The following is a 16,319-nucleotide window of genomic DNA, read 5'->3' as shown; positions in this document are numbered from 1 at the left end:
TCTGAGCTCTTTGGAGAGACACAAGGCAAGATGCAAATGCAGCAAAGGGGGGGGGGGGAATGAATTCCCCCAAAAAGAGCTGACATTTCTGAACACATTTTTTTTTAAAAAAAGAATAAATCTGGAATTTTGAATGTGACCCTTTTCAGGTTTTTAAATTTGAAGGACACCCCCCCCCCCAATTTATAAAATTCCCCTTCCACCTCATTTGAAAATCCATATGAATTCACAAAAGTCAGAATTGTATACCTTGTTCCCCCCCCCCCTTAGAAACACCCTCAAATTCAACAGCATGCATGCATTGTGGATACTGCAGAATTAGGCTGTTTTGTTTGCAGTTGCAATCAAAAGCCCCACTGAGTGAAGTTGCTTCAGATTCTTTCCTTTTCTCTCCTAAAGTTCTTGCAAGTCTCTGCAGCCAAGGGAAATCCCGGCAGCTCCCAGGGTGGCCCCTCCAGGGTGTTGGGAATCTGCTTCTCGCCTGGTCCTTTCTCCACTCCTCTCCCCCTGCACCTCCTACAATTTATTCCCTCCCACTTCCTTCTCAAGAGCTGCTTCTGTCAGGGAGCAAAGAACGGCTTGTGGGATAAGCAGAAAGCTGTTCCCCCCTCAGAGTGGAGCTGCCACACTGCCTTGGCGTCTCAAGCGGATGGTTTGGGTCGGGTACCACCAGGAACTTCCACCACCCACATGGACTTCTACAGAGAGCTGGTGGTAGCCTGGGCTATCAGCCTCCTATCAGGTAAGGCAGGCTGTGTGTGGCGCTGAATCTCATACAGGAGCATAGCAGTGCACCGTGGCAGGTGAGAAACGCAATTCAAGAGAAAGAAAGTGCTTAGGTCAGCAAGAAGACACAGTTGCCAAATTTTCATCATCATTATTATTATTATTTATGCAGCAACTGAGAGATTTGCCTCCAAAGCATGTAATGATGGAGCGGTCTGTGTCCCCTCCACTTTTAAAATGCAAAGGGTATAAATTCTTGCAAAGTTTCAGAGGGAGGAAGTCGAGAAATTCTTTGCATCTCAAGTACATTAAGCTTTTGGCACCTAGACCCAGTTTCGAATGTTTCAATCTGCTTCCTTTTTAAGCTTTTTTTTTCCCCCCCCACAAGCAGCAAAATGAAGTAACTTTGTTTTGCTTTTTCAACTTTCAGAGAGTCTTTCTTTGCTGAAAACTTTTGCAGTCCAGTTAACGACTTGATGGTACCCGTTATTATGTTTAGGTGCTCAGTCCTTGATGGTACCCGTTATTATGTTTAGGTGCTCAGTCCTTTTATTTATTTTAGGAGATGCAGCCTGGCCCCCACATATGGTTTGATGCGTGGCTGCTGGCGTGCGTGTTGAGTTACAGCAGAGAAGGGAGAGGGTGAAATTTTGCCTTTTTGCTGGCTGCATTCCTGCAAACTTAAAAACTCTGTTATGTATGGAGGGGGCTGAGCTGATGGAAGGGGAGACGTGTTTGCTTCAGTTGTGTTTGACATCGTTCTGTGCCCAGTTCCAGCTCAGAAGCACAGGGAGGGGACGGAGGGAGGGTGCTCTGCTGTGAGATTTTCAAACAAAAGAGAAACTTTTCCGGCTTGTGAGTGGAACTGTGGCTCTGGAACAACCCTGGGGCTTTAGGAGGGGTTCCAGTCCATTACTATTTCTGGGAATGTTTCAAATGTAAATATGTACCTTTCTCCCAAATCGAACAAAACTGGCAAGATCCGAAGGCAGCCACAGCAAGACGAAGTGTGGCTGATGGAGAGAGCTGGTATTGCGCTTTTCCACGTGGACACGTTGCTGTGTTGTGCCTGCCGCAACCCAGCTGCACGCAGCGACCGGCTACCCTTTTTCTTCCAGGGGTGGCACTTGATTCGGTCATGACTCTCGCTGTGCTCTTTGGAGAGGTTGCCCTGCGCATTACACCCCAGCAGCAGGCAACAATACTAACTAGACAGGAAAGTTGAAGTTTTGTGTTTTCCTCCTGCATTTAAAGGGAATCAGCTGTAAGACTGCAAGTTGGCTCCTTGCTATTAATGTTGCAGTACCATGGAATTCATTCCCACAGGAGGCAGTGATGCCCACCAACCTAGGTAAAATAAAGGGACCCCTGACCATTAGGTCTAGTCGTGGCCAACTCTGGAGTTGCGACGCTCATCTTGCTTTATTGGCCGAGAGAGCCGGTGTACAGCTTCCGGGTCATGTGGCCAGCATGACTAAGCCGCTTCTGGCAGTGCACGGAAACACCGTTTACCTTCCTGCCAGAGTGGTACCTATTTATCTACTTGCACTTTGATGTGCTTTCGAACTGCTAGGTTGGCAGGAGCTGGGACCAAAAAACGGGAGCTCACCCCATCATGGGGATTCGAACCACCAACCTTCCAATCGGCAAGTCCTAGGCTCTGTGGTTTAACCCACAGCGCCACCCGTGTCCCTTGTGCCCACCAACCTAGATGGCTTTAAAAGAGGATTGGACAAATTCATAGAGGAAAGGGCTGTCAGTGGCTACAAGCCATGATGGCCATTCTCTTCCTTCACTTTCAGAGGGAGCAGTGCTTCTGAATACCAGTTGCCAGCAACTACAGGAGGGAAGAGGGCTCATGTGCTCAGGACCTGCTTACGGGTTTCCCAGCAAGCTCTCCTTCTGTTCTTATGGAAGCCTAGTAAAAGGTTGAATCTGAAGGATAGGTGGAGATTTGCCTGGGAATGGCTCCAGCTGCATGGAGTACTGTCCTACCAGTAGGCTGGGAGTGGTCCCTTTCGATTCCACACTTCCGTTGTTATCGGAACCACCTGTCAGGAGCTGTTGCCACTGCCCCAAGTGGTGAAGTGCCAAACTGCAGCCTTTTCAGAGAAGAACCTTCTGGGTTTTGGTCTGGCTCTGCCCATCAGGCTAGCTATTGGTTCCTCTAGGGCAGGAAGGAGTGTATACTTCCTGTCTTAGTGGTGCCCATCTTGAGAGCTTGGTCGGCCGGTCCTATGGTGTATGTCTGGTTTTGGGTTTTGGTCTTGATATTTTCTGGTTCTGCCTTCTGATCCCAATTGGTCTTTGGTCCTGCCTTCTGCTTCCGCTCTCATTCAACACTGCTGCCCAGGATAATTTGTGTCCAAATGTTCCTAGCTGGAGACATTTCGTTCCTGCAGTTACAGTGGTACCTCGGGTTACATAAGCTTCAGGTTACATACGCTTCAGGTTACAGACTCCGCTAACCCAGAAATATTACATTGGGTTAAGAACTTTGCTTCAGGATGAGAACAGAAATCATACTCCAGCAGCAGCGGGAGGCTCCATTAGCTAAAGTGGTGCTTCAGGTTAAGAACAGTTTCAGGTTAAGAATGGACCTCCAGAACGAATTAAGTTCTTAACCCGAGGTACCACTGTACTTAGATCAGTCTTTGGCCACCTGGGGGCATAGTTCCAGAATGCCATGCTAATTTAGGACAGGTATAGACTCCAAATCCATCCGACCCCATCCTGCATGGCCAATGAGCAGGGATGAAGGCAGCTATAGTCCAGCAATATTCTTGTCACAGTGGTTGTCAGTGGCTACAGTCCAGCAATGGTAGCTATTAGCCATGATGGCTACGCTCTGCCTCTACATTCAAAGACAGCAATGCTTCTGAATACCAGTTGCTGGAAACTGCAGACAGGGAGAGTGCTCTTGTGGTTGGGTCCTGCTAGTGAGTTTCCCATTGGTCCAGTGGGTTGGCCACTGTGAGAATAGGATGCTGGACAAGATGGGCCATTGGCCTGATCCAGCAGGCTCTTCTTAGGTTGCTCCTGCTGATTATTTACATAGTGCCAACAGTGTGCTCGGGACGTGGGTGGCACTGTGGGTTAAACCACAGAGCCTAGGACTTGCTGATCAGAAGGTCGGCAGTTCGAATCCCCACCATGGGGTGAGCTCCCATTGCTCGGTCCCTGCTCCTGCCAACCTAGCAGTTCGAAAGCACGTCAAAGTGCAAGTAGATAAATAGGTACCGCTCCGGCGGGAAGGTAAATGGTGTTTCCGTGTGCTGCTCTGGTTCACCAAAGCAGCTTAGTCATGCTGGCCATATGACCTGGAAACTGTACACTGGCTCCCTTGGCCAATAAAGCGAGATGAGCATGCAACCCCAGAGTCGGTCATGACTGGACCTAATGGCCAGGGGTCCCTTTACCCTTTACCTTTTAACAGTGTGCTCAGTGATTTACAGAGAGCAAGAGGTCAGGTCCCTGCTCCACAGGAGCTTACACTCCAGAGTTTGGCATGGGAGAAAGAACTGAGGAAAGGGAAGGAAATGAAGGCCACAGCTATACAGAGAAATGCAATGTGGCTGTTTCAGTTCCACATTCTTTAATTTAGTTATAAGCTTAGTTGCAGCCAGGCCTGGGACCTCTGGGGTTGTGCCAAAGGCTTAATGGAAAAGGTGGTTTTGTGGAGGGATGTGGAGGAAGTAAGAGAGGTTTCATCCCAGCCTGGGCTGAAATATCTCAGGAAAGTGTTTCTCTTAGCAATGCTTGAATATTTTCTTTCGGGGGGCTCTCTCCAAACTGTTGGAGAATTTCAGGAATCCCAGAGATTATTCTGTAAAACACCACCACCACCCATCTCAGGTTCTCTGCCTGTGACTGAAGCTATGGCTCCTGTAGTCCTTGTCTCTTAGCCCATGGCTTCTTGCATCTGCGAGCATAAACTACCAACAGAATTTCATTCAGTATTGGAATATACTTTTTTTGAGAAGTTATCATTTTTCTGTTATTCCAAAACCATTTGATAGTTTTGCCTCCCTCCAGAGCAAATTCAATGGACCCACCCCACATGCATACAATTTTGCTGCCCTTAAAAATGGGTGGATGGGTGGTTTTTGGGTGGATTCTACTGTTGTTGCATAAACACAGATAAAAGGAAGTCCTTCTTCACCCAGTGCATAGTTAAACCACAGAACTCCCTCCCACAGGAGGCAGTGATGGCCACCAACTTAGATGGCTTTGAAAGAGGATGAGACAGATTCATAGAGGAAGATAAGGTTGCCAGTGGATACTAGTAGTTGGAGGCAGTAATGCTTCAGAATGCCAGTTATTCTGGAAAGCACCAGAAGGGAGTATAAATCATAGAATAGTAGAGTTGGAAGGGACCCTGAGGATCATCTAGTCCAACCCCCTGCAATGCAGGACTATGCAGCTGTCCCATATGGGGTTCGAACCTGCAACCTTTATTATTATTATTATTTATTTAATCATTTTTTTTCAATACAAACAGCAACCACAAAAAAACACATACAACAAAAACCACAATAACACTAATAACACAATTTATTCAGATTTGAGCACTGATATACCTATAACTACACCTTTTTAACAATATTTCACCACCTCTTCTCCCCTTACCTCCCACCACTTTCCGCCTTATCTCTTAAGTATTCCTTCCAGATTTCTTCATATTTATCCATTCTTAAATTGCGTCGATATGCAATTCATTCATATGTAACTAGTCTGTCCATATTGTCAATCCATGTGTTCAATGGGATCTTTTTGCGGCTCTTCCAATTCATTAAAACAAGTTTTTTTTGCCTCTAATATGGCACGGTACATCCATTTTCTTTTACCACTTGTACTCTCCCATGTTCCCGTATATAATTTAGAATTAAATTCAAATCCCCTAAATAACAATTTATTTTTATTACTCTTGCTATATATATCCTCACCTCGCACCAAAATGATTGAACCTGCAACCTTGGCATTATCAGCACCACGCTGTAACCAGCTGAGCTATCCAGGCTCAGGTGTGCTGTTAATTGTTACTACTTTGAATTTTTTTGTGCTATTATCGTCCTTAGTTGGTCATGCAAACTGTGATTCTGAATAGTGCTTTTTAATAGGGTAGGGGATGAGTTTTTGGAACCAAGGGGGCAGTAGCCCCCCCAAAATTTTGCAACCACTGGCATGAAAGATACTGTTGGGTCCTTTAGTTATACTCCGAGGAAGTGCCAATTTTGAGGAGCATTTTGCCCTCTGGGGTCCCACTTCTCTGCTTCTCTGCTGTCACAGCCTGGCTTTTAAAAAACCTTTGTTTTTAAACTGTGGTACTAATACTTTTTTCCTCCCTGGTTGACTAGCTGGATGAATAAGTGTTAACCAGGCAGGCAAGGTGGTGAGGGAAAGTCTCCCTGCCCACAGATGCAGCACCAGCTAGCTGTGTCAATGATCCAACTACTGGCCATTTTAATTTAAACAGTGAGACCAGCAATCAGGCCCCATCTCTGGGGTTGTGGGGCCAATGAGGATTCTGGAGGACTGAAGGGGTGGGCCAATCCCCCTCAACCCACCCTCTTGCTACTTTTATTGACCCCACAACCCCAGAGGAGGTAACTGATAGCATGAGCTGGCTGTCACTCTTGCCCTGGCATCAGAAATGTTTTTAATTAAAAATGGTGGGCCGCTGGAGGCTTCCTGTCATGGCCTGCTGGGGCACCAGCTGTTCTGATGTGAGCACTGACCTCAGTAGAGGCAGGTTGGGGCAAAGGTACCCTGGACAGCTCCGTGCAGGGCTCAAGATGAATATTGCCTGGGTGCAGGGCTCAGGTGTTGCTTCAGCAGCAGGCAGGCTGAACCTTACATACCGGTAGGTGCTGCAGCTCTGTCCCAGTAGCTAGACTAGAGCAACCATCACTGAGTGGTTCTGCCCCAGCCTATTCCAGCAGATGTTTGATCTCCAAGCAGGGCTGGGAAGGATGCTCCCTTTGAAACTCTGGAGAGCAATGGCCAACCAGTGCAGACAATGGATGGGCCAATATTCTGGCTGCAGCTCCCTGTGTTCATGTGTGTTAAGGGAAACGTGGTAGCTCAGTAGAAGAGCATCTCTTTTGCATGCAGCTAGTCCTATGTTCAAATCCCAGCATCTCCAGGTAAGGCTGGAGCCACAGCCAATCAGTGTAGACAATCCTCAGCAATATGGACCAATGACCTGCTAGACAGCAGCTTTCTATGTTCCACACCTAATTCTCTGCCCAGAGAAAGATACCTGCAAAATTCTGTGGCCCCAGTTATACCCTACCAGAGACCCTAATATTGCAACCTTATTGCTGGTAAGATTGACCTTTATTATATGTAGGCAGGCTAATTTAACCATTTGAATTAATGTCAGTATTTAATATTTCTCTCTGTTTTCTAAAGAGTTTTCTTCTGGTGATAATATTTAATGTATTTCCTATCTGATTAATGATATTTACCATGTATGTTAAAACTTAATAACAACAACAACAACCACAACAACAACAACCTTTAGATCCCCAGTAGTCACACATATTAGTTTTACTATTCCAAGACTGTTCAGAAACAACTCCAATTCAGGGCTAGACATTGACGTTTATTATAAACAAATCAGACCAATATGTCAGCATAAATTAATCCCTACAGAATTTCCACTGGCTTGCTCGGCCCAATTTGAACTTTTAAAACTGCTGATGTACGAATTCATTGTCCATAATTGTGCATGTCACTTTCTACAATTTATGTGGTTCCTCAGTAGCAGGATAGATCTCCTCTTCTTAAAGGAGTTGCTATAGTGACTTGTTAATAAATACTTAAGTTCCAACCATTACGTAGATGCTAGGAAGGAAACGTCCTCTTTTTCATAAGCATACTTGCTCGCTCTGTTAATTCTAGGCACTCCCCACAGAACCGTCCAGAATTTAACAAGGAAAAAAAGAAAAGGAAAAGGGAGCTCTAAAAAAAATGGGAACAGAGAGAGGTGGGCAGAGTAACCCAAAGTTACACAGTATTTTTAGCTTCACATATGGAAGTGAGTGGGTTGAAATCCTGATGATCGCAAGCCATAAATTTCAAGTCTGAAGGGCATGTTTTGGGTGAATGTACATCCTTAAGATTCCTGTAAATGTGTGATTCATTCTGGAGAGTGAAACACAGGAAGCTGCCTTATGCTGAGTCAGACCCATTGGTCCATTTAGACCAGTACTGCCTACACTGACCGGCAGCAGCTCTAGGGTTTCAAGCAGGGAATCTTTCCCAGCCCTACCTGGAGATGCTCGTGGGGATTGAAGCTGGGACCTTCTGAATTTATGGGAGATGCTTTCTACCACTGGAGGACCAGGCACCCCATTGAGTGCCAAAAGAAGTGGAGATTCTGGCTGGGAAGGTGGCTGCATTGCGGCAGTTTGCCAGGAGAGGGCGCCGGTCTATTCTCGGCTGTATTTGAGTGCCACCATCAGTGCTGCAGGTGGAAGGCAGCACTGCAGCAGCCAGCTTATCAGCAGTCAGGTGACACAAAGGGCCAATAGGATTCCACCTGGCCCTATAAAACCTCAGTCTTAGGGATGGCTCCTTGCCATTTGCTCCTTGCTGCCTGCCCTGAGCTTGATTTGCCTCACCTCCAGGCGCCCAGCCCTTCTGTGACGTATCAACTGGCCACCAGCAATTACTCCTTCTTACAAGGCATTATATCCCACTATTTCCTCCAAGGAGCTCAAGGTGGCATACGTGGTTCTTCCCCTCCTGAATTGATCTACACAACAACCCTGTGCAGTAGGCTGGGCTGAGAGGCAGCGACTGGCCCAAGGTCATGCAGTGAGCTTCTTCATGGCTGTGTGTGGGATTTGAACTCTGGTGTCTCCCAGTTCCTAGTCTGGCATTCTAACTAGGTCACACTGACTCCCTGAGCACCTTTGGCCTTTCCCTTGAAGGTAGGATGATGCCTTGGCTTGTTGGAGCCATCCTCCTGTCATCCAGAGGAATGGAGCAAAGGTGTGAGCATGCAGAGGAGGTGTTGCTCCTTCCCACCATCACTTTGGAAGGGAGAGGGAGCGCACCCAGAAGGTGTTGTCAGGAGCCCCAACCCCCGCTTGCCCCCCAAACCCTGGAACCAGCCCTGATTCCTAGTGTGGGTTATAAGTTCTCTCAAGGCCAAAGATAAAGCACAGCCATTGTCATCTGGACAATTCAAAGCCGTCCTCCTTGTCAAACACACACACTCTTTTAAAAGCAAAAGCATTTGTCTCTTTGGCATGAAGAATTTGCACACCGGCGCTTTTAATGCTTTTAACAAAAGTTGCTCTGGATGGAGAACCAGAAATTGAGAACCTCCCCAAGGAAGAACCACATGAGTGTTGGATGGCTATACAAAACGTGAACTGGATGGTTTGCAAAAGCAAAAAATCATGGAGGGGGGTAGATCTATCCATGGCTACTAACCTGAGTGGTTTTGTACTGCCTTCGGAGTTGCAGGCAGTATAACTCTGGAATACTTGCTGCTGGAATTTGCAAGGGCAGAGAGTGCTGTTGCACCCGTGCCCTGTTTTGGGGGGCTTCACACTGGGGCATCTGGTTGGCCACTGTGAGAACAGGATGCTGGACTAGATGGGCGCCCTTTGGTCTGATCCAGCAGGGCTCAGCTTGCATTCTTATGTGTTCTGATGAAGTTGAGACCTGGGGGTTCCACCTCTCTATTGCCCCTTGCGACTCTCCATAAATACTCCAAAATCAATACTTAAAGGAAAGGTTAATCCTAGGTGCTCAGAAGCTGCTTTGTATGGACTGTTGGTCCAATCTAGCTCAGTATTGTCCGCATAGATTGACAGTGGCTCACCAGGGTGTCGGGCAGCGAATCTTTCCCTGAAGATGCTGCTGGAGAGTGAACCTGTGACCTTCTGCATGCAAATCAGGTGCTCTCCCATCGAGCTATAGCCCTTCCTCTGGAGGGAGCAGGCAACTGGCCACCTGGAGAGGGTAGGAGGGTCACCTTGCAAGGAAGAGGGTGGTTCCCTTGCCTTATTGCCAGGTATCCCCAGCCAAAATATGCTATGAGGGTTTTCCGAAAGTCCGAGTGAGGAAAAACACCCATCAATCCTCATGTCCAAATGATGGCTGTGAATTCAACTCAAGTTTTATCCCTTCTCTTCTCTGGGCCAAGTCCTTTCTGTTTTGACAAAGACCAGACGTTGCCTTGGTCTCTCTTATATTTCCACTATATTATAAGACAGCAATTAGATATGGCAACAAACATTCTTTTGAATCTCCTCATTCATTGCTGGCTGCTTAAAGATCATTCCAGGGGGCGGTGGAGAAGAAGAAAGGGCAATATTTCTGGTTTCTCCTAAATCATACTGTTATGGCACCCCAATCTCTGAGCGATGAGATAATCCAGGGGTCCCAGACGCTTGCCCATGTTCAGATTCCCTGGAATGTGAAGGTTAGTGGAGACTGTTGTGTCTTTAGGATATACGGGTGGCACTGTGGGTTAAACCACAGAGCCTAGGACTTGCCGATCAGAAGGTCGGTGGTTCGAATCCCTGTGACAGGGTGAGCTCCCGTTGCTCGGTCCCTGCTCCTGCCAACCTAGCAGTTTGAAAGCACCTCAAAGTGCAAATAGATAAATAGGTACCGCTCCGGCGGGAAGGTAAACGGCATTTCCGTGCGCTGCTCTGGTTCACCAGAAGCAGCTTAATCATGTTGGCCACATGACTTGGAAGTTGTACGAGATGAGCGCCGCAACCAGAGTTGGTCATGACTGGACCTAATGGTCAGGGCACCCTTTACCTTTACCTTTACAACCTGTGCATAGGATAGAGAGGCTCAAAGCAACAGATCTTGCTTCTCTTTTTGTCACAGCTTTGGATCCAGCACAAAGCAAGCATGCCTTTCTGTCTCCTGCTTTCAGCTCAGCTCACACACAACTCTCTGACTCTTGCTCTCCTACCTAGCAACTAGGTGAGGGGGTGGAAGAAATGCCCACCCTTTAGCCTGGAGGGCACCATCCCTTAGTTGCAGCTCTTGCAACCTAGCTCATTCTTTTGGGATGCTGATGAGGACACTTAAGTGGCCAGCTCAGGGCAAACTTGTCCTACTAGTTCAGCAATAGAATCCTCTATTAAATTCTAACCCACAGTGAGTTCCTGATCTCAACAATTGGAAGGGGTGCAAGGCATCATTCCAACTGACCTCCCCCCCCCCCAAGCCCCCAACAATACAAAAGCTGGAATGGTGAAGTGGGGAGCACTGTGAGTCGAAGGGCCAGAGCTCAGTGACAGAACATCTGCTTTGCATGCAGATGGTTCCAAGTTCAAATCCCTGATGGCATCTCCGTGGGGAGCTGGGACCTGGGAATGTCCCTTGCCTGAAGCACTGGGGAGCTGCTGCCAATCAGTGTAGAAAGCACTGCGCTTGATGGACCAATTGCCTGAAGCAGAACAATCTAGTACCTTGTGATCCTCGACAACTTCACTCCTGTCCCTTTTAAATTTATCCTAGTGTTTTGAAATGTTTTAACTCGTAATGCCAATAAAGGTATTTGTATTTGTATTTGTATTTGTATTTGTATTTGTATTTGTATTTGACCAATTGTCTGACCTGGCATAAGTCATCTTTCTTTACTCCTATGTGAGTCAAGCAGGTCAAACCTCATCAGGGCTTCAGCTCCAAGAAGTTTTGAAGCATGTGTGATGATGATGATGATGATGATGATACTTGACTATTTTAAAGCATTCTTGTAACGATTACTAAACTATGTCCGAGGCACTTTGACTATTCAATAGGAGCACATAACTATTATGGTTGTTAAAAAAAATTGTGCAAGAAACTTGTGCAACCTTAGGGCACAATGACACTGGTCTCTCCCATGGGGTGTGGTGTGGGGAAGTGAAGGCAGCTAGGGGGCATTTTCAGCAGAAAAACAACATGAGGGTTAAGAAGACCTTTTCCTCCACCTGCTTTCCACTTTTAGTACCCTCTGAGGCTGCATTTTTGTTAACAAAAAGAGTTGCCACACAGTGTATATTGTGGAACAGCCTTCACCTACTGGGTGCCCTCGATATATTTTGGTTTACAAGTCCTATCAGTCCCAACCAGCACAGCTAGAGGCTGTTTTAATTCTTTTGATTGCGTATTCATGATGATTTGTGCTCATGATGTTATCAGGGGTGTCATACACTCTCCCATTTTCAATACTGCATATGCCACAAATGTTTTGGAGTGAACATGCTGCCACATTTCCATCTGGCTTGTGTTCTGTAGCTTCCTGCTGAAATTCTGTCACTTTTTATAGCACAAGTATTTTGGGTTTGCAATTTTTGTTTTGTTGCACTGTAGTGCAAGAACACCCCCCCCCCACTTGCAGATGGTAGTGTGGTAACTTTGGGGAAGCATTGCCAGACAACTAATAAAGCAGAAAGGTGTGTGGATGGTCCAGTATAAGCCCATCACTAATGCAAAATCACTGTATCAGTAACATAGAATTAGAGAACTGTAGAGTTGGAAGGGACGACGCGGGTGGCGCTGTGGGTAAAACCTCAGCGCCTAGGACTTGCTGATCGCATGGTCGGCGGTTCGAACGGCGGGGTGAGCTCCCGTCTTTCGGTCCCAGCTCCTGCCCACCTAGCAGTTCAAAAGCACCCCTAAGTGCAAGTAGATAAATAGGTACCGCTTTATAGCGGGAAGGTAAACAGTGTTTCCGTGTGCAGCGCTGGTGCTGGCTTGCCAGAGCAGCTTTGTCACGCTGGTCACGTGACTCGGAAGTGTCTCTGGACAGCGCTGGCCCCCGGCCTCTTAAGTGAGATGGGCGCACAACCCTAGAGTCGGACACGACTGGCCCGTACGGGCAGGGGTACCTTTACCTTTTTACCTAGAGTTGGAAGGGACCAAGTATCATCTAGTCAAACCCCATTAAATACAGAAATAACAACTAAATCCCTGACAGATGCCCACAAACCTCTGCTGGAAACCTTCCAATGAAGGAAAGTCCACCTGCTTTTGAGGTTGTCAATTCCACTGTTGAGCAGCTCTTATAATCAGAAAGCTCTTCCTAAAGTTGAGTCAGACTCTCCTTTCTTGTCAGTTGAGTCCATTGGTTTGGGTACTACTCTCTGGAGCAGTACCAAAAAACAAGCTGGCTCCATCTTCCGTGGGACAGCCCTTTGGGTTTTTGAAGATGGCTATCATATCGCCTCTCAGTCTTCTCTTCTCTGGACTAAACATACCCAACTCCTTCAACCATTCCTCATAAGGCTTGGTTTCCATACCCTTGGTCATCTTGGCCACCTTCCTCGGCACCTCCTTTTGCAGAAGATACCTGCAAAATAAAAAGCAAGAAAACCCACCAGTCTTCACACAAGCCCTGAGTGAGTCTCACGAGAGACTGAAAGCTTCCAGACTCTCTGTGTCCCCTCACCCACCCCCAATTGCTTATAAAAGGGAATCGTGGAAAGGAGAAAGAGAAAACTGGAGAAGGCAGAGGCTGCCTCTTGAGGAAGGAGAAAAGAACTCTGGGGCAGAGAGTGGTGTGTTGGGTCATCTGTTTTCTTTGCCCATGATAGTTTGATGGGGAGATAGAGGGACCGCAAAAGTGGGAGGAGGAAGGAAAGAGCAGCTGCTTTAAGCTGCAAGGGGTGTGGGATGATGGGACTTGTGACATCAGGATAGAAGTATTTTAAATCTATATTTATATAAAATAAATCTGATGTAAGCTCTCTATTTTGACACGTTGAAATAGATGCTAGCTGTTGCTGTGTGGATCAAGGAGTGCCAATCGCATGTCAAAAGGCCTCCCTCCTTGCCAGCTCAACATTCTTCCCATTCAGAAACCAAGCACCCTTATCATTCAATAATGTTAATATTGTCTCATCGACATAATAACGGTAAGAGGTAAACACCAGATTTTTGAGATTCTCAGAAGACAATCCAGGCTCTGCTCTGTGCAGGAAAAAAATAATAAATTTTGTTGATGAAATGAAAAAGAGCTTTATCTTCTGTCACATGAAAATTCCACCCTGGATTTATAGCAGGAAACTTAGCCCAAAAATATGATCACGGTCCTTCTGTTCCAAACTGCAAGAGTTATTCTTTTATTTATCACCACTGTCCAGAAATACAATATGTGCAGAAGGGGAGAAATGGCAGAAACTCCATTCAGAAGATAAACACAGCCAGGTAGCCCTTGTCTCTTCCCCTGCATAATCCTCTTGCTAAGTGGTTTGGCCCAGATAAAGACTTGATTCCTGCTCCAAGTCCAGGCACTGAGAAAGAAAAGCAAGGTCTCTCCTGTTCCTTTGGAACCCGCTTCTGTTTATACTGCATTGCACCCTTAATTGAGGTAACTGATGAAACAATGAAACACTTCAGCCTTAATTATTACACTGACATTTTCCAGCATAAAAACTTAACCTCCAGTTTTTTAAAAAACAATGAATTTTAAAATTGCAATTCGGGGAGAGGAGTATTAAATTCACACTTGCAGCCTTAAAAAAAAATCATTTTATTTATTTTTTTGAATGTAAAACGGGCATTGTGTTCCCTTTGCTGCACAACTTAATTCTGTTCATGTTTGTTTGTCTCAGGATTCTGCGATGCCTTCAACATTGACACGAAGAGGCCACGAATTATTCCAGGCTCTAAAGAAGCATATTTTGGCTATACGGTTCAACAGCATGAAATCAATGGGAAGAAATGGTAAATGAATACCACATCGTGCCTAAACGGGATGCTTATGCTGTGATGTTTCTTCCTGTGCTTTTGGCAAGGCATTTGTCTTTTATTATGTCTCTAATACTGTCCTTAATCAAATGCTGGTAAATTGCATTTCCTTATTACCTACTCACACATAACATAAAACCATGGTGAGACCCTCCTTGAAAAACCTCCATGAACCCCAGCAAAGTGTCAGGATCATGCACCCTCCTAACTCTTCTCCTCCCTTGCAGGTGAGGGAAGGATTTCCAATTTTGCTTTCAAGGAATCTTGGCTTAGTGGTACATGCAACTCAGGTGATGTGTTGTACAATAAATGATGGCTAGTTGCTAAGCAAGTGAACTTCAAACTCTAGGTTATGAAGCTGGCTTCCTAATTAACCATAGTTTCTTGTACACCATGACTCCTGGTTTATATGTAATGTTAAAGCCAGAATTCTTTGAAAGAGAAACAAAACCTTGCAGAAATCTTCCTGCTGGCCATGCAGGAGGGGAAAAGACACCACATGAGCTTGGCATTTTGCCTGAACCCAGAAAAGTTCGCTCACATAGCAGAAAACCAAGGTGAATATAGGCATTGTATTTGTTGTTGTTGTTGTTGTTGTTAATTCAACTTACACACTGCCCTATACCCAGTGGTCTCAGGGTATTTCACTACAAGACCACAAACCCAAAGCAGTAACCCAATAACACCCCCCCCCAAAAGCCATATTCTAAAAGGGTGTTGGATTAAAATGGAAGGCCTGGTTAAAGAGGAATGTTTTTGCCTGGCGCCTAAAGGTGTACAATGAAGGTGCCAGGCAAACTTCCCTGGGGAGAGCATTCCACAGATGGGGAGCCACTGCAGACAAGGCTTGTTTTCATGTTACCACCCTCCAGACCTCTTGAGGAGGAGACACACGAAGGAGGGCCTCAGAAGATGGTCTCACGGGCCGGGTAGGTTCATATAGGAAGAGGCAGTCCTTGAGGTAGGTGTAGTGAACACCTGAAATATCAATGCTAAGTGTTGTTTGTCCAGATGGAATCATGTATGGCTTTAACTAAAGGGAAGAAGCTAGTTCAGTTCATGAACAGCAAACCCTGGGCTTCCTTTTTAAGGAAGGGTGGAGCAGCACAGGACAAAGGTTCCCATGTTCCTGGTCTGAAGCCTTTAGAGCACAGACTGAACATTGGGAAGCAAAGAGGGGGAAAAGATCATTGCATTGGATAGGTCTTTGTGCAGCTGCCTGTTTTGCGACTTTGACCAGTGATGCAGATCTGAGCATCTTTCCAGGCAGCCCTTCAGACTACCGAGGTAGCATTGTGGTCAGTGAGGGCATTGTTTTGCTTGTGAGGATCAGATGTACACAACAGGAGTTCCCCCCTAATGTCTTCAGCATATACTTGCTTTCCCCACCGCTCTTTCCTTCCAGTCTCGTCATGTTTATTAGATGCCTCACCAGTTCTCAGTGAGAAATTCAGTCTGTGTGTGATTAAAAAAGAAAGAAAGAAAAAAGCAAAGGTAACTGTTCTGGCCTATAAGAACATCTACCTTGGGGCAACCCATTTCTTAGGCAAACCAAAATGTCACTAAATAGTGTCTGGCTTTTGAGTTCCACAGAACAATTCATCAGTCTAAGTGGTAAACAATGTGGATGGGTGGAGGAACAATAGGCTGGTGGTATAGCCCTTTGTGTCTGCATCTGGTCAGAGTCTGAAGATGGAGAATGAGAGGCCCAAGTCGAGACTAGGAGCATCAGAAGTTGCCTTGTACCAACTGGGACCCATTGGTCCATTGCCTACACTGACTTACAGCAACTCTCCAGGGTTTCTTCCCCATGAAATGCAGAGATTAAAGCTGGAACCTTCTGCATTCAAGACACATGTTCTTCTACTCAGCTA

The 16,319-nt window shown here is 46.2% G+C and overlaps 1 protein-coding gene across 1 annotated transcript in view; it reads left to right on the top strand.

Moving 5' to 3' along the window:
* Positions 1 to 546: 546 nt before the first annotated feature.
* ITGA11 (integrin subunit alpha 11) overlaps positions 547 to 16,319 on the top strand; it is an 86,091-nt gene continuing 70,318 nt past the window's right edge. Inside the window, exons 1-2 of the mRNA XM_083411922.1 lie at positions 547 to 742; positions 14,310 to 14,421. Of these exons, the coding sequence (XP_083268048.1) occupies positions 691 to 742; positions 14,310 to 14,421 (164 nt within the window). The 5' untranslated portion in view covers positions 547 to 690. The remainder of the gene's footprint in view (positions 743 to 14,309; positions 14,422 to 16,319) is intronic.

Source organism: Podarcis tiliguerta (assembly GCF_965153285.1).
Source record: "Podarcis tiliguerta genome assembly, chromosome: 14".
Classification (NCBI taxonomy): domain Eukaryota; kingdom Metazoa; phylum Chordata; class Lepidosauria; order Squamata; family Lacertidae; genus Podarcis; species Podarcis tiliguerta.
This window is presented reverse-complemented; position numbering and strand designations above follow the sequence as displayed.